The following is a 24,180-nucleotide window of genomic DNA, read 5'->3' on the forward strand; positions in this document are numbered from 1 at the left end:
TTTTTCACTCTGGGTGCCCTTTTTGCTGATGGTATTTGGAGGATTCAACTCAAATATCAAAATACATTTCTGAGGATGGAAGGTTGAGGAAACCTATTTTATATGAACTGGCAGGAAACAAATAATGTGATTCCAGGATTTCTGAGCTTGGTACAGGCAGAGTTAAGGAAAAAACTTCTTAACCTGAGTGGGGTACAAAAATCTAACCAACACCATCATCAGGAAGTACAGGCTTGTATGCAAGGCTTCTTGAATTAAGTTCTCAGTAGGGCACAGAAGATGAAGACTAAAGATAGTTATAAACTAAAATTAAAAGTAGGATTTAGCTCACCTGTGAACCAAGAGATTGATTTTTAGCTGAGCAAGGAATTTCAGTTAAAGTGGTTGGCAAGAATGGTGGTGCTAACACTGGGACTCAACAAAGCTGCTCCAAAGAAGAGAGGAGAGCTCAAACATGGCAGGGGAAACGTGTCTGTTATTGTGTGTTCCTGCAGAACAGGGAAAGGACCTAGAGAGATGAATTTTATCCTTCCTCTGCTGGCATCAACAACCCTTCCCTAGGTTTCAGTAGAGAGTGGTTCTGTGTCCAGTGCTGGCTCAAGTAACTGTGATCTGGGCTGTGGATTTAAGAATTCCCTCTCTGATGAATTCCAGAGATATCAGGATGGGAACATGTGGCAGTATTTGGTTTTTCTCTTTGTTTGCTTCTGATTGCACACAGGTATATTAATGGAACCATTATAGCTGCAAAGTTAATCACTCATAAGATATGAAAAGGTGAAATTAAGGTAATCCATGAGTCCCTTTGTGCCCTTCTGACACAAACACATCCTGCTGGTTGTTGGGCTTCCCAAGGTGATTTAACACTCATCAGATGTACTGCAGAAACATTTCACTTCACTTGTGTTGACCTTGGCTTTCCATAGTTGATGCTTCTGAAGATTGGAAGTGTGGCTGTGAGTGAGGTAATGCAGGATCCTTAGGTAATTAGTGCTGCTGTTCCCTTCCATCTCACACCTGAACTCTGCAGCTGTCGCAGGTTTTGTCACAAATAATTTTCTGCATATGTGTGATTTTTAAAAAGGACAAATTGAAAACCCCTTTTCCATTTGGGCCATTGTATTTATGAAGATTTAACACATTTCTGTAACTTGCTTTTCCTCTGTCTTGTGATGTGTTTCTCCAGTCTGAAAAAGTTATTGAGGTTAATATACACATCTGGATTTTCTGTAATGTAACAATGGGATTGAATGCCAAGCTTGTTGTATGTTGAACAGGTTTTAGAAACAATTGGAAAGTTGTACGGAAGTGATTTTAAGTTTTTTCAAGAATTCAGCATGTTTCCCATCCTGTAATTCAGCTGCATCTCATTAAGGAGAAGGCATATTTAAGTAATTTTTGATTGGCTTAAAACCAGAGGATTTAAACCCTTGGAACAAGCTGTGCTAAAATGCACACATATATTGGTTCTGTACTCTCTGTGTCTGGACTATATTTCTAACCTATATCTGGGTTTTCTTCTTTTTCAGTGTTTATATTGCTGGCTTTCCAGAGTATACACAGCCAATGATTGATCATTTAGTTAGCATGAAGATTAACCACTGGGATAGGTAAGTTCATAAAATCTAATTATTAATATCCAGGAGTTGACTGTTCTGCATATTGCACTTTTGTAAATTATTTTTGTGAATTTTACTCCCACCTGGGTTTGCAACAGCATTTGACTGAAGGAAACTGAGCAAGTAGTAGGTGATATTATCTGTACCTCCTAAGCAGATTGTCACTTCAACAGGGTTATAAATTTTGTCTTTTGGCCATGACCTCAATCTGTTAATAGATTAATAAAACCCATTTATATGGTATATAGTGCATGTGAGGGGTAAACACTGTCACCATGCAATTATCCTAATTAAAGCAGATTTCATGCATAGAGATGGTGCTTACTCACATTCAGTGTTCAGGAAGATTCAAGTGTGTACATATCACACAAGTGAGATTCTATCAGTGCTGATCATAGTTTGCATCATGAGAAATAATGACAGTTTACTGCTCTGTCCCTGCCAGTGCACAGAAGGAGCCCTCAGGTTCCACCACTGGTGTTTTTCCTTATCTCCTTGAGCCCTTTTCACTTCACTGAAAGCTGGCTGCAGGCTGGCTGCATGGGGGCCCTTTGGTTTTGTTGTCTTTTTTACAAGGGGGAAGCATAGGATGGACAGAGATGACTGTAATTTTGAATATTTGCCTGGGTTTTGTTTGGGGGCAGGAGTCCCTTCCTCACATGATTTTTTTAACACATTGCTTCTACTGAATTGCTAACCCAGCAATGCTTTTGTACCTCTGCAGTGTTATTCGAGAACTTGCAACCAAAGCTCTGCATAACATCACTCCCCAGGCCCCTGAGTACATGGCAAACATGGGTAGGTACCAGCTGAGCTCTGCTCAGCCAGCCTCAGCTTGGGCAGGACAAACTCCAAAGATCTAATAAATCTACTTAATAAAAATTAAGATTTCCCTTTGCCACTTAATACAGCTCAGTTGCCTTGATGGCTTTACCCATTTTCAGCTTTGATGTAAAAATTACAAATTACTGTCAGGTTGGTTTTTATCTGGGGTGTGGGTCTTAGATACCTGGCTGCACTGGACTCTGCTGGTTCTGAGGTGAATAAATGGTGCAGTTGTGTGGGAACAACTCCAGCAGCTACCCCTCAGATTCCCAGCTCTTGCTGAGAAGGCTTTGATGTTGCAAAGGGTGGGGGATCTGTTTTGTCTTGTCCAGCCTGACATCTGCAGAAGAATTCCTTGCTGACTGTGTGTAAGCACGTTCGTTAGCATGGGCCCAGGTCCTTTGCTGAGCCCATTGCAGTTGCTGAGCAGTGCTGGCAGATGTTTCATGTGGCTGGAGGCAGTGCCCAGCCCCTGAGAGCCTGCATGGCAGACCTTGCCTGGGCTCCTCTCCTGGTCCACGTCCAGTGCATTTAACATGTAACATAGAAATCAAATGCCATGGCAGTACAAGCCCCACTTCCCTGACTGCTCAGCCAGCTCAGTGCCCAGTAGCAATGTTATTTTATTTGCTTCAGCCAGGGAGTTGGTTGGGAGTGTAAAATAGCTCAGAGTGGTTTGTCAGAATTTACTTCATTAAAACTTGTTTTTCACAAGGTCGCCGTACTTGACTTTACAGAAATGCTTTTCCAGTGTTATTTCTAAGCAGGCAAAATTACATTTAGAATTGTCTTCTGTTGCTCTGCTTTGTTTAAAAAAAAAATTATTTAATCTCTTTCAGTTTTGCCAAGACTTCTGCCTTTATCAGTGGGCTCAGATCTGCACACACGCCATGGGGCAATCCTTGCCTGTGCTGAGATCACCCATGCTCTGTGTAAACTGGCACAAGAGAATAATAGGTATTAATGCAAGATTATCTAGACTATAAATTTTCCTTTCATGTCTGGTCTATTAAAAGCTTCCTGAGTATAATTATGGAAATCTTCATCTCACTGAACTGCATTTCCATTGAATTTTTATTTGTTTTTATGAGTGATGCTGAGCTTTCACGTTTTATTCAGTGATTTAAGACTTCAATCTTAAATTCATAATCAGTAAAAAAGATCACTTGCAGCCTTACTTGTAGAATTGAATGTGGTCAGTTAAATACAGATTAATCCTCTTTCCCTGTAAGTGTCCTGTCTTCCTGGGTAGGAGTAGTCTTTTGTCTTCAGGGTTGGGGAAAAACCTCCCCACTCATTTAATGACTGATTCAATGCTGATGAGTGCTGGTCCAGGTATATATAAAATTATATCTGTATATTTAGACATACATTTACCAGCAGTGTCCAGCAGAAGAATTTGTGTTCAAGTTCAAAAAAACCAGATTATTTTTAGTAGTAGGAAGTACTTGAAATAGATAGAAAAATCACAGAAGTGTTGGAGCCTAAAAATACAACTGAGCTGAACAGGGTTATCAGTGTATTGGCAATTATAATGTTATTAGGAAGTGACTTTTTTTATTAGCCTTTTGGAATAGTTTTCTGTATGATAAGGAAAGAATTTCTGTTGTTGTGTTTGCCAAACTATTTAAAAATAAATGTTGCATATTTCTATGGAGCATAATTTGAAAATCAAATGATTGGTTTTCTGTTTGAAAGTACAATGACTTTATGGAAGAAAATGGTTTACAGCATGATGAGGAAACCTGTATTAAACATTTTGTATACTTTTACAGATCTGTAACACACTATTTCAGTGAAGAATCATTGGAGGGACTCAAGCAAATTCACCAAGAGGTTTGTAGCCAGCATAAATCTATTTTTAACCTGGAATACTGCATGATTTTTAACAAAGATTTACAGTTAAGGCAGCTGTTCTCCACCTCCTCAACCCTGTCACAAATAATGGTTTGGACAGCCCCAGCCTATCACAGCTGGGTGTCCATGTCTTACACAGTGGCACTGGGGGCTCTTCTGCCTCTTGCTGAGCCCCCAGCTCTGATGCTGGAAATTGCATTTCCAAGGGTTGCTTTGGCTCCTTTCCCCCCGTCTTTGCTCCCCCTTCATCCTTCTGACTGGCCTTGGGATAACTGTGCTCAAGGGACACCTGGTGAGCCCATTCCTTGTCCCTGCATCCATAATTTCCTGTTTATAGACCTCAAAAGTCATATTGTGCATTTCAGTTGATGCATTGTATCTCGGCTTATGCTAAATGGAGCCTTGCCCTGCTCAGAGCACTTCCAAATACTGTGGAGATAATTTTGCTTTGTTTGTCCCTTTCATTTTCAGTCATCCCATGTTGTTGGATTGTTCATCCCAGCATGGAACAGACAGACTCCAGCACTCAGGCTGGTTCCTGCAGGATCTGTAGGACCTTTAGTGCCAGCTCTCTGTGCTGTCACACCTCACCCTTCACCCACCAAAATCCACAGGTGCCTGTTTAATGCTGGGCACAGCTCAGAGCTGCTGCCACAGCTTGAAAAAGCACCTTTGGCCTCCTTTAACTTTCTCATCTTGAAATGCCTGAAAGCTTGATCAGCACATCTCTGCACTTACAGTGGCCTTAAATTGTTATGATGCTGTTGCATAAACTCTCAATTTTAAGTAATTTGTGTTTCTTGGCTTTTACTACATAGAAATGTGATAATCTCTGATTTTTTACAATGGCTTGCTGTAACATTAAGAATGAAGTAAGATTTTCCAGCCACATTTAAGCCTTTGTTTACGTTTTTTCTGTTCAATCTGTAGCTTCCAAAGTTATTTTCAGTGATCAGACAATGCAGTCTATCATTATTCTAAAAGGGCCTATGGTGGAAAGCAAATCTGTTTTGTAAATCCAAACTGGCTTCCAGGTTGTTTGCAGGAGCAGCTTGAGTTTGGGTTCAGGAAATTAGTGCTTTATGAATGTGTTAAATTGTTCTGTTTTGAAAACAAAGTTCAAATGGGTATAGAGAAGTTGTTTTAAAGAGGTTTTCCCTTTGAATTTTATTTTTAAAATTAACTAATGTTTTGCACAGCTCACAGTATATGGCATTGCATGTTAGGGGGAAAAATGAAAATACTTGGATCAAACTAACTCAATTAATATTAATATGTCTTGCTTTTTTTCCCCCCCCTAGCTTTGCAGTCGTCAGTTGTACAGGTAAGAAAAAAAAGATGCAAAACCATAATTTTTCATCTTGGAAAATGTCAGTTAAAAGGAATGAAACTAGGATCTGGGAAAGGGGGTAGAGATTGTACAATTAGGGACACCCACCCCAGTCCCTCAGGTAATTTGTCTGCAAGGGTTCATAAGGGGCTGCAGAATTGACCTTGAGCCCAAGTTCCTTCCTTCCTCCTTTCCTTCCTTTCCTTCCTTTCCTTCCTTTCCTTCCTTTCCTTCCTTCCCTCCCTTCCTGCCTCCCTGTTCCAGAATTCCTTTCATCACCCTGTGTGACAAGCAGGACAGGAGCATTGCAAAAGGTTCAGGGCAATTTTTCAACTCTTGCGACAAAGAAAATGTAAATGAGTTTTCACTAAGTTGTTTTTCATTTCCTATTTGTTGAAGCTTCCAGGAAATTATGGGATATTGCTTAAGGAGCTGTTAAGTACATGTGAATTAAAACTGGTGTATGACTTCAGAGTTTGCTTCTAAATTTAAGGAAATCAAATCATCATGACTTGTATTCCCTAATAACTGTATATGCAAGTGAGGGTTTTTCCTCCTTGAACTGACAACATTTTTTGGTCATTTTTAGTTCACTTCTTCACATGTGCCTTCCCTGAAAAGCAGTAAACCTGAACTAGTTTTTAAATTTAATTCTTAATTACAGGTTAAAGAATTTTTATGCCAGTTTCTTTAATCATGAAGCTTTCTGAAAAAAGGATAAAATTTACTTCTTGAGGAGTCATCCGGAGAAATGTGACACTTCCAGCCCCAAGTGAGCTTGGGCTGGTAGATGGGCTTAGTGCTGATACTGTATATTCATGTCTTTGTGGGTGGCTCTCTTGGCTTCCATAAATTCTTTAATGTCAGGGTGGAGCTTGGGTGTAATTTGTTTTTGTCATAATGTGCACTTCTTGCACTTAATGGTATTTATAAGATGCCTACAGAAATGTTTTTGTTCTAGATAAGAGTTCTAATTCAACTCCAAGCAAGATTGATTCACTTCTGTTTGCCCTCATACTTAGCTGAGACAGAGATGTCTGCCCTAATCCATATTGTAAAATAACAGTATGCATAAAGTATTTTAAAATGGGACAAGAAAAATAAACTAGGTTATAAAAACAAACCAACAATTTGAGTGTTGCTGGGCAAGCATTTAGTGAAACAAGCCAAACTCGTTTCATGATGAGTAATTATTGCACATAATATTCCAAAGATTTCCATTTGAGAAATTGCTACTGGGAATTTTCAGTGTTAACAGCATCTTGGAGGAATGTTGAAAACCTGTGTTTGTTATTTGTGTTTCAAGTTTTTAAACTGTATTAACAAAGAGCATCTGGCCACATGTCTTAACTGTTTATCAGATCTTTTGTTTTCACTTCTGGCCACTAAACAACTTTGTCAGGGACTGAAGGGATTTTAATGCTTTGATCAAGCTGTTTTAGGGAATTTTTTGCCCTCTGAGAAAGGGAAAAGGAAGTAAAGTGTAGAAATGCAGAATTATTCTTTTTTTTTATATATTTTTTACCAAGTTGCAATTTATAAATTTTAAGCTGGATGATGGATCATGAATTTCTTGATTGTCTGATTCTGTTGAATCCATGAGGACCTCAAGTCAAACAAGAGAAAGCCAAAGTGCTGTAATGGAGACACTCATAGAGCTGCTCTACCATCTTATTTTGTTTAGCAGTTCTTGCACCATCTTTAACCTGATTTTGAAAAATCACCATAAATTATCCTTTACACAGTCCTCTTTTGAGTTATACTGCAGTCAGTCTCAGTTTTGAATATACTTGAAGCATTCAAAATTTTTTATGCTACTTGTAGAAAATCCCATCTTCTACTGTATTACTAATTTTTTTTAAATACAAGTATTTTTCTGTCCTCCTGCAGAAGTCCTTTCTGGGTTTACCATAATACAAAGGAGCCTGCAAGTCCAGGCACATCAGTGTGTACTTCCTGCCATTAGCCTTGATCCTGACACATCTGATGCACTGGTTTGTCTGGAGGAGCTGGTTGGTTTGAGCATTTGCATGTGCACTTCCAGCTGTGGGTTGTGCAGGAGTTTCTGGGTTTCTGTGTGGGGGTTACACCAAGGTATATGCAAACCATACCCTGTAAAGCATCTGCCTCTGTGCCTGTTTAGGGCTGTCTAGGTTATGAAGTTATAAAAATTGTGCTGTATTTTGTTTTAAATGGCACTTTTATTATAAAAACCTAAGATGAAAACTTGTGGCATCTGATGCCTTCAGCTGTGCTATACCTGGGTTAGAAAATCACTCTGCTGGTTTAAACACAGAGTCAGTAGTCAGCCTGATTTTATCCTGCTCCCACTGCCCCAGCATGGTTAGAAGCTGTTTTTTTGTAGCAGATCTGTTTCTCTTGTACATGTGAGACCTTGGACTCATTCTCAATGTTCCTCCTCCCAAATAACAAGCGATAGGGAAGAGGAAATGGCCCTAAGTTGCACCAAGGAAGATTTAAATTGATGTTGGAAAAACATACTCTACTCAAAGGTTTGTGAAGCTACCCAGTGCAGTGGTGCATTCACCATCACTGGTTTTTACCATCTGTGAAAACCTAGATTGAAAAGATGTGTTGAAAAGAGTTTAGTTTAAAAGGTTTTAACACCTTTAAAAAGGGTTAGGTTTGTCGTAGCAGTGGTTGGACTCAATGATCTTAAAGGTCTTTTCCAGCCTAAATGATTCTGTGATTCAATAATATGAAAAGTCTTCAAGAAAACAGTATTTTAACAGTAGTTGTGTTAAGATTCTCTGAAACTGCCTCATCTAGTCTGAGGATCTTGAGTGACTATTCAGCTGAACAGATGTTCAGAGTATTTTTTAGCTTCCTTGCAGCCAGTTCTGGGTCTGATAGCACAGGCCTGGATGCCCAGAGATGAGGAATGGCTATGGAGGTGCTGGGCTGCCTGCAGGTGGTTGCAGTGCTCTGTATCTCAGCCCATGCTGTTTCTTGGCCCTTGAGGGATCCATCCAGGCTGGATGTGTCGGGGTGTTCGTCAGCGCCTCCCACGCCGGGCAGCGCGGTGCCTGCGACGTGCTGCACACCCAGCCTGCCTCTGAGCTCACCCCTGGCTCTGCAGCACGTCAGCTGTGGCAGCCCAGCACTTTTAGGAGCTTGGAGGAGCAGCCAGTGTCAGTTGAAGCTGCACCTTCTGAGTTTCGGCTTTTCCAGCAGAGTAAGGGAGCCCGCAGGTGTTGACAGGTGCTGGGCAAAAGAGAAACTCGTCTCGTTTCAAAGACCTTGAAGGTTGTAACTAATCTTGATGGTTTCAGGGCAAATGTGTTTCTTGGCATTCATCTGCCTAAAAGAGTTTTTTAGGCATATGAGCTTAATCAGCAAAGAATTCCAGCTTTGCAACAGTTCTTGCAGGTTCAAATGGTTTTGTGCATCCAGGAGCTGGATGGTTCTGTGAGATGTTGAAGAGTTGTAAGGTGAAATTCTTCTGCTACAAACTGCAGCCACTGGGAAAGCTTTGACTTCCACAGAGCCAGGATTTCACCTGTAGCATTCTGGTGTTAGAATACAATGTGGCATATGAATTTACAGTAGCCTAAAAGTTGGTGTTTCTCATGTTAGTGTGGTTTATTCTGTGCATCTTGAAGGGTTGGCCATGAAAGCTTTGTTAATCTGTTCTGCTGTGCTCAGGGCTTTCTCTTCCCCTCCTTGTGTGCCCTCTGACAAAGCCATTCTGTACCTGCAAAACCCAGGGAATGTGCAACTTGGACCTTTAAAGAATCCTCAGTTCTTTTAGGACAAAGAGTTCCCAAGGAAAATGCTTGGTTGCTGTTCATATGGAGGTGAAATACGTGTTCTCAGCTTTCTCAAAATCCAGTATTTACAACTCCTCAGCTATTCCAGTACTTTTAGCTTCAGATTTGAATATCTGTGAAAACAGATGCTTTTTAATTCTAGACAGCTTCAGTTACTGCTTTTTTATTATCTTAAAGAGGAATTCTGGCCTTCTCACAAAAAGCAGCAGGCTTAAAATAATTAAAAAATAAATCCACAAAAGTACTTTGAACTTCTTTATGCCCTGAGAACAGCACTGTCACTGGTTCTGATGCAAGCCAATGTAATTATAAAATAGATACTGTCATTCTTAGGTCAGTAATGTTAATTTGTCAGTTCTGCAAGGGATTATGTATTTTATTTTCAACACATAAATTGTGACTCACCCCAGGATGTTTCTAGGAGAGAAGCATTGCTGTGGAACTGCACACATGAAGGAATGCTTAGGAGCTTGTGGAACCTGGGCACTGCATCAGTCAATTTGCAAATTGAATTAATAATTAAAGCTTGAAACAGGTACATCTAATAATGTGATGCAACTTGTGGATGTGTCTTTGGAATAAAAAAGAAAGAATACTGACTGTACAGCAAAATTCAGAATCTCTGAATTAGGTAGATCCGTATCTTTTTAATTTAGTGAAATACTGTGGAGTGAGATAAAGCCAATAGAAAGATGTGCATCATGTTTGACAAACCAAGCACTGGCTGAGGAAAGATCCTGGATTCCAATAGAATTCTTGGTTTTTAAGAGTGCAATATGCATGAGCTGTGGAAAGGGGGAAAAATTGGCTGTATTGGTGAACATCCAGAGTGTCTGGGCAAGAACCAGCTGGGGAAGCTTTGCAGAGGAGCACACACAGGTCGTGGTGGCACCCAGCAGGGATTGGGTTGGAGTTTGTGCCACGTGGAAGAGTTGCTATGCAAATCCCTGTCACCTTTCTGCATTCTTGCATGGGGACAGCCATCCTCAGAGAGGCTCTAAACTCTGGAGTTAAATGCAGTTGGGGAAACGCCAGAGGAAGGGATAGCACTCAAATTATTACCATCAGCACAGCTTGAAGTGGCCTGACTTCCTTCTTGGCAGTGCAAGGAAATGGAGAAGAGCAGCCTTTGTGAGTCAGTTCTTGCTTTGTAGTTGGAACAGAGCAGTCCATATCTGAATCCCTGCATCAGCAGACTCTGCTGCACACCAAACACATTTGCAAGGTGATTATTTTGTACTCATTTGCAGTAAGGCTACAGACAAAAGGCAAGGAATGGGTGAAGGCAAAATAAAGGGGAGAAGAAGTATGGAAGAGGAAGCAAGGCTTGCCACATCAGTCACCTGTTTTTGCCACTGTCTCTTCTCCTTGCATTGCCTTTTTTGCTTTCTAATTTAAATTTTTTAGAAGCTGGAGAGCAGACAGCATGGCAGGAAGGTGGAGTAGGCAATACACAGACCTTATCAGCATGAGGATGTAGAATCTGTGCTTACTTCCTACAATGATAAACTGAGATGGGGATTATTAAATTCAGCCTGAGTTGTATTGATTGTGGAAAGCAGAACTTTCTCAATTAAAGGAAGTGCTGAGCTATGACAAATGAGAATATTGTGGAGTTGGCATCTCTGCACTGCCTGAAACTCCAATGAAATTGTTGAGCAGTCAAAAACCTGGAGCATGTTACAGAAGGGACCTCCTTGTGTGGAATGGAAAAACGTGTTTCAAAAATGTTCAGGCTTTTGAAGCTCATACAGTGGGATAAAGTTGTAAGAATTGTTAGGATTGCTAAGCTGGCCTTCTGAGCACAGCTACTAATTTTGTTGTGGGGAGGGAGGAGGAGAGGAGGGAAGAAGATGTTTAAAATAAACAAAAAACAACAAGCAAATAAACAAGTCTTCGTTGTTGCTCCCCTTGCTGGGAGTTTCTGCCAGAGCATGGACAGGCAAACAGGTGATTAAGGGTTTGGCACACCTCGGGGAGGAAATATTCCAGCAGAAGTGAAGGGAGACAATAAGGAGTCAGGGGAGGAAATATCCAAAGGAAGGGGAGGTCAAAGGTTCACAGAATGGAACAATGAAGCCACAGAAGGTAACACAGAGTGACACAGTGAAACACCTCGGGCATTGCCCTGGGGGTGGTATCCAGACAGCAGCAGCCAGTGCTCGGTGGGGTGAGGAGAAGCCGAGGAATGGAAACAGGCTCTGCCATCTCCAGGATGCTTTTCCCTCTCCCCACTTTCTGCCCAGTTCAGATTTTCTTCTCCCATTGCTGTTACTGGCCAGGCTGACGTTCAGATAGAGGAACTAGGCTGAGGTCTGAGCTGATGAAACCACCCTTGAGGAACACACTTTTACCCCTCAGCAGGGTCTGAAATAGCTTGAGCCATTTGTTTCTCTCCCTTTTCTGATGTGTTCCTCAGAATCACCTGGGAGGGGGCTTGAGCAGGAAAGGAGAAGGGTGATCAGTCTCACCAGGAGAGGGAAGCAGTTAACATATGTGAAAATGGGAACTGGGAAGTTTCTATTTAGTTTTACAGATATGATTTTATTTAAAAAATGCATGTAGTCCCTTTTCACCTGTGGAAATCAGAAGCTGGTAGAGACTAAATGTGGAAAATCCTTTGGCTGGTCTCATGGGCTTGGAGTGTTTCTGAAGTAAGTGGAAAGAAAAGCAGGATGAACTTGACAGTCTTTTTATTATTCACAGTAAAAATTAGGAAGACTAAGAGAGTGCATTTTTGCAAGAAGAAAGCTTAATATTCAGGAGAGGTTTTGTATTAATCATGCTGAAGTCAAGAAAAGTTGATTTAAAAGGAAGCAGAGTTGATCAAATACAAAACCATGGATATTTTGTGCTCTGCTTCCATTCTGCAATGGTTTTGAGATGCTTTTGCCTCACTGTGGGCAATACACACTCAGGTGCTGAAGGCTGTTTCTGTTTTGCAGGGGTTTAGGTGGAGAGCTGATGAGACCAGCTGGTGAGTACCACAGCTGGGGTGGGCCAGCACGAGAGGTGCCCTGAGCAATCTGGCTGTTTATGTGTTCCCAGGTCGTTTTGCATATGTTGTGTTGAATGTATAAGTCTGCACAGTAATTAAAAAATACAAACTTTGGAGGCCAATCAGCAGATGGGTGTACCAGGACATGGGGTGCCAACACACTTGGAATAACTCTGTGTAAGAGCTGGAGATGGTTCTGGGCTGTGTCCTTCTGTTGTTGCACACAGTAAAGTTTTTTCAGGGTTGAGCTGTCTTCTTTCAGTGATATCAGAAGAGATATAATCTCTTTGAGACAGAAGCCATGGTGGAAATAATGATTTTATCATAACATGTGTGTGCACAGAAGTGAAGCATGAAGACCATATAAACAGCAGTCTGTGGGGAGCATGGCATCACAGAAAAGATGGATTTTGAAGATTGTCTTATGCTGTAAAAAGGAAGGGTGTTGCAGGAGGAAGTAGGCTGGGTGGATGAGGAAATGATGCCCACTTGGTTTCCTGCTTGTGAGTTGAATGAAGGAAGTGCTGCAGAGCAGATTCCAGCTTGGAAGATCTGAAGCCACCCAGACCTTGTGGGTAAAAGAGTTTCAGTACTGAGGTGGAAGAGCAAGGGGATTTGAGTGAGATTACAGTGAAAATGCAAGCTGAAGGAATAGGGTTTTTTGTGATATGTTTTTGCTTTTAAGCAGCTGAACCATTTCATGGTTTTGGAGAAGTACAAATGGCAGTATTTTGGCATGATACAACTGTGTAGGTGGAATAAGAGAAGAATTGAAAATGTTCCACAAATTGCCTGCATGTCTAATGAAGATGATGGTCTCAACCACAATAGAGCACAAAGAAGTGCAGAGAACTAAGGAGGAGCCCCAAGAGACTTGGGTTTAGTCACATTGCTCTTAACCTTGTCTGTGAATAAATATTAGCACAGAGAAGCTGACACACAGTATTGAGAGGATTTTGTGTGACACTGCCATAGTGAGGAGTGAGTTCAAGAGTAGATTTGGAGCCCAGTAAGTTGGTTATAAATGAAGATGGTGAGCTATTTACAGAGCCCAGAGGAAGAGTCAAAAATCAAGTTGTGGGAGGAGTGGAAAACAAAACAGTGGCATTACTTTATATAGCACCTTCTTCTGTCCTTTTCCTCCTCTGCACCACCTCTGAAGCAGCCAGGCAGTGGGATGGAGTTACACCAATCTCATTTATTTGAACTGAACCTCAGGAGGTGAAAGATAGTGGTATTCCCCAAGTGCTGAGTTTTCATTTGAGCAGTACAGTCAATCTGTTAGAAAATTTGCTGTGTTTACTGTGTTAATCTCCATTCCCCAAAAAAGCCTCAAAACATTAGAAAAAACAATTCTCAAAGTGGGTTTGTAAGCATAGAACTCTTATAAGTTTGTAGATTAAAAATAATGAGGCCTTTGTTATTAAAAGGATGTCCTCATGTATTGCAAATATCAAAGGAAATAAAGCTGCATCCAGTTTCATAGCTCCCAGCTCTGTGCAGTGAGCAAATGCCACTCCTTGGAGGTTCAAAAACAATGTGAATAAGAAGTAGGAAAACCTGTCATATATTTGAATAGTTTTTAGTGGCTATAATATTATCCTTGTCTCAGTTGGTTTGTATCACTGATGCTACACTGCCATTTCCAGACTGTATAGCAAAAAAAAAGTGGCTGATATGTATGTGCACACCTTGAATGGCAGAGGGGGAAAACATCTCACCAAACAAGGGATTTACATGGATGGTGGGACTGACTCAAGTCAGAGGAGAGCTAATGCCTCATTTGTGATTTTTGTACAAATGTAATTTCCTTTCCGTGTTTAATTTCCCTTATTTTGAACACCTATTTAAAAATAGTTTTCAATTTAAAATTAATGCTAATGCAACTTCCTGTGGTTGTTTCTTCAAAATTGCTACAATTTCTCTTTTCTGGGGGGGGTGTTTAACTTTTTATCACTTCTTTTCTTACAGTCTGCACTTTAATTGAAAAGTTGTCTCTATCAAAAATGCCATTTAGAGGAGATCCAATAATTGGTATGTCCTGTTTTAAATAACCTTCCATGATTGTGGAAACTATTCATTAAACTAAAATATTAACAAATTATGCTTTTCACAGAAGTAAAATTAATGGACTTGGGTGGCCTAACACATTAAAAGTACTAAAAAGATAGACAAATGCTGCAGCAGATGCTGATGCAATTTGAAGATTTGGTTTTTAGCTGTTAACTTGACAAAAAATAGAATGAGCAGTACTCAGCATCACCAGGCTGGGGTGTTCACTGTGGGCATGGTGATCCATTCTGGAGGAGCTGGACTGGGAGTCACAGCCTTGCTTAGCTTGGAAAACGAAGGACACAGGTTGATCTGTATAATTGCTGGTCTGTGGAAAAATTGAATGGAGAGTGTTGAAGTTCAGAATGTAAGAAAAGTGAAAGCTGTTTGTGTTCCTTGCTGTTCCAGGTGGTTGGCAGTGGTTAATAAATGACAGTCTAAGACATCTCACTCTTGTTTCCAGTGCTGCACGACAGCATATAAAGGTACAATAATTTCTCCTCCTTCATGTGGTCACATTCAGTACAGAAATAAAAATACTTTTGCTTTCCTTTGGTGGATTATCCTTGGGATCTTATTGGTTCTTGAATGTTTGTTTCTTAGATGTGTGAGAAGGGGTATTTAAAAAGTATATTCTGAATTCCTCAAGATTCCAGTGGACCTTTCTGATGAATACTGGAGCAGTTGTCCCCAAAGTTGTTCTTGTCTGTACCTTGGACAGGGTGAGGAGCCTGGAGGCTCTGATTACATTTACAGGGTGTTCTGCTTCTGTTCTGATGTACCTGCAATATGTGTGGTTTCACAGAACTCTTGGGAGAATTGAGAATGTGAGAATTAAGGATGTCCACAGGTATGAAGGCATTTGGTAACTCTGCAGACATTGGTGTGAGGTACCAGTGTTATTCAAGACAAGGAGTTTAAATTTTCCAATAATCTCTGCTGCAAATCCTTGTTCTGTGCTCTCAGACTGCTCTGATTCTGAATATTAAATCCACTGATGGATATGTCTCATGCTGTTTTATTTACATCATCTTAACACCTCCAGTTATTCACTTTAATTTTCCCAAGAAATCTCATGGCAGTTTGATCTTGTGCTCTTAAATGTTCTGCTGAATTATAAAGGCAATTTGTCTGCCCTGCTAGAGCTTACAGACAATCTGAATTTAACATACTGTGTTCACTGGGTTAGGTTTTAGTAATAAGATAAAAAGACACTTCAGGTACCTTGCAGCTCATCTTTTAAAGTTGTTCTTGGGAGACAGAGGAGACTGGAGTGTATCCAAATCCCTGAAGAAAATTAAAAAAAGGAAATTTGAATTCTTAGGTTATTCTTTTGGCATTAACAATTTATTCAAAGTGTTGGTATGTTTTATAACTGGAACTTCTAAACCAAAAGCTTAGAAGAATTAATTACAGGCTGTAGAGAATTTTGACTTTGGTAAACATCAGTTAAAACCAAGCAAAATGTGTTTAGTAAATGGCAATTCTCACTTATTTGTTTCTGTTTTAGAGAGAAATTATTTTAAAGGCAACGCTTAAGATGTTGAAAAGTAGTCTTTTTTCATGACATACAGTATTCTCTTCCAGTTTAACTTTGTACATTTAAGGTGCAAAACATTTAATTTAGAAAATGAAATATCTGAGCAATCTGGTCTGGTCCCTGCCCATGGCAGAAGTTGGATAATTTGGCCTTTAAAGGGCCCTGATTTACAGCGTTAGAAATTCTGCATATTTTACTACTGTAATGCCTGTGGTAGTTAGAACATTGTTTAGGTGAGTGCTGGTTTTCTTTCAAGTCTTTGATTTTGCATAGAGAACTTGTCTGAGGTATCTTTGAGGGCAGAATGTATCAGCTGGGCAGGATTTCTGTGTTACATTTGAGATTTCTTATACCTGGAGAACATGAGTGTTAATAAGTATTGTTACTATTAACATGAAGTGAACAATGCATAGCTTTTGTGTGCTTTCAAATTTATTATAATTTGGGGTAACATTATATTATCAGCTGAAAAAGTATAATTCAGCCATAAATTCTATGAGAAAAACTATTATGTGCTTTCTGAAATAGCAGCTGAGTTATTTTGTGTTCTGTATCAGTAACTGAAACCACTCTAAAAATGAGGAGGCTCAGGTGTAATACACAACATTGATCCTTTTCTAAACCAGTTAAGACAGGACACAAGGCCTGTGCTCCTGGATGTTTGGGCTTTTTTGTTTCTAGCCTTCAGTCCGTGTTCTTTTCTGTAGCTCCCTGGGGAAACAGAATTTGTTTCTTGTCAGTCTGGCATCAGTATATGGAAGATGAGAAAATGACTTGTGTGTTTTGTAATGCTGTGTCATCCTGGAGGTCTTTCATCTGAACTGAAAATACATTCATACTTTACTATTGTTGTCTTAAATGCTAATTTAGTTTATTGGTCATATTGAAAAAATAAGATTAAAATCTGTTTTTTCCTTATATAAGTTTCGTTACTAAACCAGTACTGGGAAGAAATGCCAGTATCTGAAAGGATTTTCTTGTTTGTTTTTTTTAACCCACTTTCTTTTTCCTTAAAAATTCTAAGAGCACATGAGGTGAGTGAATGTGTTTGTGTTGCAGGAGTCTGCAGTGTCTGCACTGGCTGCTCTGTGCAATGAATTTTACATCAATGAGAAGGGAGAAGCTGATCCAGCTCTGCAGGGTAATGATTCATGTTTAACATACAGGCACAGAATACTGGGCTGGACCAAACTTGCACTTTAGAGGTATTGCACAGGATGGGGAGGGGCATCACTGGTTTTAAAGGAACTTAAAATTCTTCAGGAAAAAATAACTGACTGCTGAAAGTTATCTGAAAAGTGACAGCTGGAAGTGTAGGAAATGTCTCAGGGGTTTTGCTGGCTTTAGGCTGGAGGTGAATAGAAGGTACCACCATAATAATACAAGGCAAATTTATGTTGATTTTCTATTCCATACTGTAAAGCAAAGAAACAAAGATGATATGTTTCTAAAATCCTAAATTTTAACAAAGTGAACCTTTTTCACATCCTATTTTGATAAACTCTGCCAGGGATCATGGCTGATTTACAGAAGAATTACTAAGGGATAAGAAAAGGATAGAAAAGACACCCAGAGTTCTGGTAAATGTGCATGTGAGAGTTCATGTGTTTGTATTTTTGATCAGTAGTACAGGAGGAGGCTTAAACTTCTCTTAGGGGCATATGAATCAGCATCTATTTTTGTACTGCTTTTCTTGTACCTTACTTTGTTTCAAGGATCAGATTGTATCATGTCCATCAGAGACAAATTACTGGATTGTACAGATAAATATTTTAAGATACCAACGTTTATGTTCTTGTTTCTCAAATTTAATGGTGAATTTACATGTACCTAATAAAATATTGATTTATTTTTCTATTTTTTTGCCATTATTAAATCAAGTAACAAAATACCTTATTATTTATTTGTCTTAGAGTTGTTCCCAAAATGAACTTGATGTTGATCACCTATGTATTCCCATGTAGTCCATGCCCCAAGACATTAGGGCTGGACTATAAAAGCAGCCTATCCTGATTTTAAAGTATTTCATATAGTGCTGAATCTCTAAGTTTTTTGTCAAAAAAAACCCAAAACAACCAACCAAACAAACAAAAAAACAAAACAAAACAAAACAAAAAAACCCCAAAGAAACCCAAATCCCAAAATGATTCTTTCCCTCCTGCAGTTTGGCCCTGCCTGCCAGATTCTTTGTGGGCAGCATGGGAAGATGTGATATGGAACCAAGGCAGATAAAATCCCCTCAACCTCAGGGAAAGGTCATGGGTAAAACCAGAACGTGCTGGGCAGGAGGAGGCAATGCTGAGTCAAAGCAAACAAGCTAAAAATGAGTTGAAAAGTTGATAGGTCAAATTTTATATAAGGATGAAGTTTGAAGTTTCAGTAAAAGTGGACTGGAAAACTCAGGCAGGTGCCCAGGCAGGAAGGAGAAGGGACCTGCTGGAAGCACAGGCTGCAGCTGTTGTTGCTGTGCTCATTTAGGCTCCTCTGAAGCCTCATTGCTTTTTCCTGGATTTTAGATTAACTTTTCATGTTTTCATTGTGCTTGGAGGGACCATGGCAATGTGGCTGTGGTGGTCTAGAGACACAGTTAGGTCAGATTGTAGATACAGACAAAATTTCTCATCAGATTTCTGAAGCAGAATTGTGAATTGACAATTTTTCTGTTCTAGAAAACTCTCTGGTCAGCTCCATCTTGAGTACCCTTTTATTTGGCCTTGACTGCACTGGGCTCTGCTCCACACATGATAAAAGAAGTGCCATTACATGTGCAAGCATCTTTTAAAAAAACAAACCAAAAAAAGTGTATTTTATCTCTGTACTGATAAAACTTGGACATTTCATGCCTGTTTTGGGATTAAAATCCAGCAGTAAAAGCCCTCCCCAGAGTGTGTTGGAAGTGGGTATGTGTGGAAGCTGCAGTGCAGGAGATACTCAGCACAGTGCAGGTGCCTGAGATAAGTCAGTTAAAGCAGGTTGGGGCATGATCAAGGGGATTAGGGAAGAAAAATAAAAAGCTCTTGGTAGAATTTAGCCAGCATTTCACTGTTGCTTGATGGTCAAAATGAAAACACCAATCAAAGGTTCTTCAGCAATTTGACATTCTGAATCTGTCCTTATAAGGCTGCAGTTTTATTGAATCACTACTTTTGCCTCTGTTTGTTTTGACCTTTTCCTTGTTTTTTCTTTTCCTGTCTTAATGTGTTCTGGTTTAGTTTTGCTGACTTTCTCTTTAATATTCTTTCAGGATGGGTTGTGTGGAATTAATATTGTAGACACTTCATAGGCCCTATTGGTTTATGAAGCTGAAGGCTCTTAGAAGAATATTAACATTTACATTACATTTCCACCATAATTACTGAGTGGTTATAAGTCAAGAGCTGCTTGTTTGCTCGTTGCTGTGTCATTTGGCTAAAATGTCAATCTTAAATTTACATCACTCAAAGTGGAGACTGTCACAGCCTTGCTGTTTAAGATCTTCTTGCTGTGACAGCAAACACTGCATCTTGCTGTGGCCTCAGGACTCCTGCCACCCCTGTGGTTTGGGAGGTTGGGGTGACAGAGGTGCTTATCTGAAGGTGCTGCTCACCTGTGGCCAGGGAGCTGGGAGGGACGAGCTGGGGCCTGCCCATTGCACTGGGGTTTGGAAGAAACATGAATTATGATGAATGGGGAGTTTCTTATGGCAACTCTGCTTTCTTCCCCTAGCAAATATTGCTCAACCATTTCAACCTTAGATTACAGTAAGCAGTGGCACAATTATGTAATCTTGCCAGGATCTCTGCTTCTTTTTCTTTGAGGATTAAAAAGTGTCTCTCTGGTAAAGGGATCAATAAGAACACCTTGCTCCTGTCTGAATCAGAGCTGCTGATTTAGTGTTTATTGCAGCTGTCCTGGAGAAGCTTTTCTGGAGTACTTTGTTTTTCTCTGCATTTTACAAGAGAGTTTAATGTGAAAGATTGGGTAAAGGAAATATTGTCTAGAAGTCTGAATTAAAGGCTGCAGCAGAAATGTCAATCTGTTCCTGACTTATTTTTTTGTACACCCTCATTCTCTCTTTGCTATCACTTTACAATGTTTGGTGAGGCTCCTCCCTCCTTGCTCAGCTGAGTTTATTCTTGTGCCTTTTGCTCTGCTGCTGTTTGTGGGGCCACTGTCCCTGCTGGGTCCTGTGCCAGCACCCAGAACCAAAGAGAATATTTCTTCTTGAGCTTTCTGCTTCAAAACACCCAACTTCATTTATGTCTCCCTATGAAAAATCATCTGAAATTATCTCTGTGTTTAGGTATGATCTGTGTGTGTGCCTTAACAGGACTCCAGTCAGGAGTTTTCTAGGGGAAAACTGGTAAAATAATTGACTTTCACCAGCCTGGGGATCTCCTGCCTAACACAGAACACTTGCCAATGATAGAAAATGGTGACCTGTAAATATAAAAAGAACTTGCTCCCCTGTGCTTACCCAGAAATTTGTGCTTATGCTTATTATTTGGATGTCTAAAATTTGATGACTCTTTAAAATTGACAAGTTTGTCTTTTCTCTCTTTGAAACAGTAGGCATACAAAGTCAGATTTTTAGACAGAATATGTAAATTCATTCATGCAAAAGTGAGCATCTTAAAATTTTTATCCTTTTACTGTAGAAAATTAAGGTATTCTGCATTTAATTTAACAAATTACAGAATTTTCCAGTTGCTTTGTTAAGGGGTTCTTTTCTTTTTCTTTTTTATTTTTTCCCTTAGCCAAATATAAAATTCTAACGATGTGGTGGTTTCTTTTCTTTGTAATTGTATTTTTTCCAGATGAGCTGGTGACACAGTATGTTTCAGAACTGCAAAACACAGAGGAAATGATTCGTTGTGGCTTTTCACGAGCTCTTGGGGCCCTTCCAAGATTTCTGCTGAAGGGCAGGCTCCAGCAGGTGAGAAAATGGGATCACTGTAATGAGAAGAGGGCACAAGGCATTTTGAGTGAAACCTGTGACAATAATCAAATAAATAATAATGATCATAATTAAAGGTCTTTGTCAAAGGGCTTTGAATGTTAATGTACAGAAAATCATCATGAGTTGAGCTTGCCATAGTTTCTGATAATTAATGTTTAGTCCTGCTTTAGTGGTGCTAATGGAAAAGCCAGAGTTCAATTATCCCTTTGCTATGGGCCATTGGTGCAAGGGAGGAGAGAGTGCAGGGCACTCCTGGTGAGGATCCAAACCCTGCTGCCTGCTTGTTCTTTCAGGCAGGATTAAACTCATTTTACTGTGATACCTGAATTTAACATAGTAAAAATTTGGATTTATATATCTCAACCTTTATATTTTTCCAGGTTTTGGAAGGTCTAAAAAAAGTTACAATAATTTCCCCTGAAGATGTGAGCTTTGCTGAATCCAGGAGAGATGCCTTAATAGCAATTGCAAAGTATGTTTCTCATCTCTGCTTTTGTCTGATTTTTAAATCTCTGTGTAGAAGCTTTCTCCTGATCATTCTGCTGGGAGTTGGGAGCATGAGTCCTGAAGTCAGTTACACTGCTACACACACACATCTTGACTGCACATCCATTACTCAGTTTATTTTTGATTCAGAGGATAACCACACACCTGACTATGGACTGCACTTCTGATGGTGCTGTCAGTTTTTTATCAATTAACTGACTACCTAGAGTATATTTTATTGTTTGCCTTTCTCATGGGCTGCAATTTAATGAGCTTTACCGAGGAGGACGAATATGGTTTTTCCACAATCTTAAAAAATTGAATTGATTTGAGGAAATTGTGCCTTTTATTTAAAGGAGTTTTTTCTATGTTGAATGTCACAGTGCAGTTAATAGTATGCATTAATATTTTATGCTCTTAAACTATTACATTGCTAAAAATCCCATGTCTTCAAGGTAAAGAAGTTTAATAATCAGGTTCAATGCACATTGTGTTGGCCCTTTGCTCTTCCTGACTTCATTTTAAGGAGAGTTCGGAGACTGATAGGTACTGAAGCATGTTCCTTTTTGTAGTGTTATAGGTGTGAAAGCTACTTCCCTGCTGAGACCTTAGCTTTGCCTGTGTTCCTTTGAACCCAAGCACTGCTCAGAAATCCTCAGGTCAAATACAGCACAGAAATATTCTTCATTCCATCTCTAGCAGATGTTACAGGTGTTGGGAATTTTATTAAACAACATAACAAAGCTTGATCCTAATTGCCTCTATCCCTTCTTTTCCTCTTTTTTTGAAGGGTTTGCCAGACAGTGGGTGTGAAGGGAGATGGCTCCCAGCAGGAGTATGTCTGCAGGGGTAATGTTGATCAGATCTATGCCACGCTGCTCACCGGTGTCACCGACTACACCACCGACAGCCGGGGGGATGTTGGAGGATGGTAAGGTGGGGCTGAAATCCAGGGCCAGGTTTGGGGTTAATGAAAAGTTGATGTGTTTTCAAAACCTCTTAGAAACAAGAGCTCCAAGCCTTTGGAGGTTTGACCCTAGGTAGGAATCAGGGATGCACAGCAGGAAGAGAAGTGGAAAGTGAAAGGTGAGGCTGACAAGTTTTGGTTGTCCTTCCTCAGAAGTTGGGAATGTGGGACTGATGTGTTCAAAACAAAGCTAAGCCTTTTTCTGGTTCTATGGGTGACATTACTTCCTTTTAGTGAATACCAGGAATGTATTCAGTTGCAAAACAGGGTTTGGAAACATTGCTTCTCTTTATTTGAAACAACACATTTGGTCCTGCCTAGTCTCTCCTGCTGCACATTCCTGTTGTGGGGATCTTTTGCCAGGAGAGGGAGCAGCTGCATAACGTGTTGAGAGGGATAAAAACTCCCAATTGTGCTGCAGCATCACCAAATCTGTGTTTAGGCTTTCAGTGATTTCAGATATGAGACTGCAAGGATCAGTCATAAATCTAAAGGAATATGTCTGCTGATGTGAAATCCGTAGCATAGGTAGATTAATAAATTTAGTAAACTTAATCAGATTAATAAGATCTTAGTAATATTAAGTCTACTAGCAGTCTTCAGCACTTATTGATTGGAAGTTCCTGCCAGCCTTGAATGGGAGAGATCATGAAGAATTCATGTTATTGATGCTATCCACAGAAATATGGATCTTACAAACCAACCATACTCCTGTTAGGGTATTTTTCTGCATGTGTTTGTGAGCAAAATATGCCCAGCCTGAAGTAGTACTTGTTAATAAAAAGCATTAAATTATCCTAATTCAGGAACAAGTCCAATATCTGCACCCAGTACGTCCAGTATATTTAAAATATCCAGTATATTTAGGATACTTTTGATGCTGTGTGGAAGCCTCAGAGCAGTAACCCTCTGTATAGAGAAGCCATGAACTCTGTAAATTAATGTGATAGAGTAATTTTAGTTGTCTTTTATTCGTTGGCAGTTGATTTTGGGTAAAATGCTGGTTTTGAAAAGGCTGCTTAATTTTATTTCTGAATCCATAATTTTAATTTTAAAGTGTACAGATATATGCTGTTTTAGATTTGAAGAATCAGCCTTGTATAACCTGTGGGTGATACTGTTTGTGTGGTATGGTAATGAAGTGGTAAAATATATGTATTTGACCTGTCTGGCAGCTGCATGGTACAGAGATGTGTGTTCAGGATTTTAAATTAGCAACCTATTTATAGTTCAGCTCTAGTATCTGGCTCTGCTTTTGTTACATTCCAGGCAGGAAGGGGTAAATGCTTGGAAAGTACTGGTAAGAAATAATTCTGCTGTTGAAAACATTTTGTTATTTTCCCAGTTTATTGAAGAAGTTGTTGTCCCACAGTGCTGAGTCACGTGGAGTGTGTGAGTGGATTGTGTCAATCACACCTGTGCAGAGTGTTTGTATGAAATCAGTGCTGCAGACTCACTGCCCTCCTCCTTGAAGGGTGTTTTCAGCAGTGCTGTGTGAAGAGGAAGGTGGCCATGCCTATCCCTGGCCAGCCCAGCATGGTGACACGTGCTGCCCAGCTGGCAGCTTTTTGGTTAGGCTCAGATTTGTTCTGTCCTACTCAGTCTTAACTTCAGTGTCATTATTGCATTTGGAAGCCCCAGGCTTGCTTTAAAACAGGGAAAAAAAAGTTAATGACAGTGCCATTCTCCTTTCCAGGGTTCCTCCTTAGGCTTGAATGTACAGATGCTGGGAAGTACATTGGTAATAACCACGTGGGATGGGAGCTGCTGCAGCAC

General features: G+C 39.9%; 1 protein-coding gene across 1 annotated transcript in view; it reads left to right on the top strand.

Moving 5' to 3' along the window:
* TBCD (tubulin folding cofactor D) overlaps positions 1-24,180 on the top strand; it is a 114,511-nt gene that overhangs the window by 67,157 nt on the left and 23,174 nt on the right. The window contains exons 19-30 of the mRNA XM_056506014.1: positions 1,530-1,610; positions 2,344-2,417; positions 3,284-3,401; positions 4,220-4,280; positions 5,603-5,625; positions 12,368-12,399; positions 14,392-14,454; positions 14,881-14,957; positions 17,072-17,153; positions 20,809-20,927; positions 21,332-21,423; positions 22,228-22,368. Of these exons, the coding sequence (XP_056361989.1) occupies positions 1,530-1,610; positions 2,344-2,417; positions 3,284-3,401; positions 4,220-4,280; positions 5,603-5,625; positions 12,368-12,399; positions 14,392-14,454; positions 14,881-14,957; positions 17,072-17,153; positions 20,809-20,927; positions 21,332-21,423; positions 22,228-22,368 (963 nt within the window). The remainder of the gene's footprint in view (positions 1-1,529; positions 1,611-2,343; positions 2,418-3,283; positions 3,402-4,219; positions 4,281-5,602; positions 5,626-12,367; positions 12,400-14,391; positions 14,455-14,880; positions 14,958-17,071; positions 17,154-20,808; positions 20,928-21,331; positions 21,424-22,227; positions 22,369-24,180) is intronic.

The sequence above is a fragment of the Oenanthe melanoleuca genome, chromosome 18 (genome assembly GCF_029582105.1).
Source record: "Oenanthe melanoleuca isolate GR-GAL-2019-014 chromosome 18, OMel1.0, whole genome shotgun sequence".
Classification (NCBI taxonomy): domain Eukaryota; kingdom Metazoa; phylum Chordata; class Aves; order Passeriformes; family Muscicapidae; genus Oenanthe; species Oenanthe melanoleuca.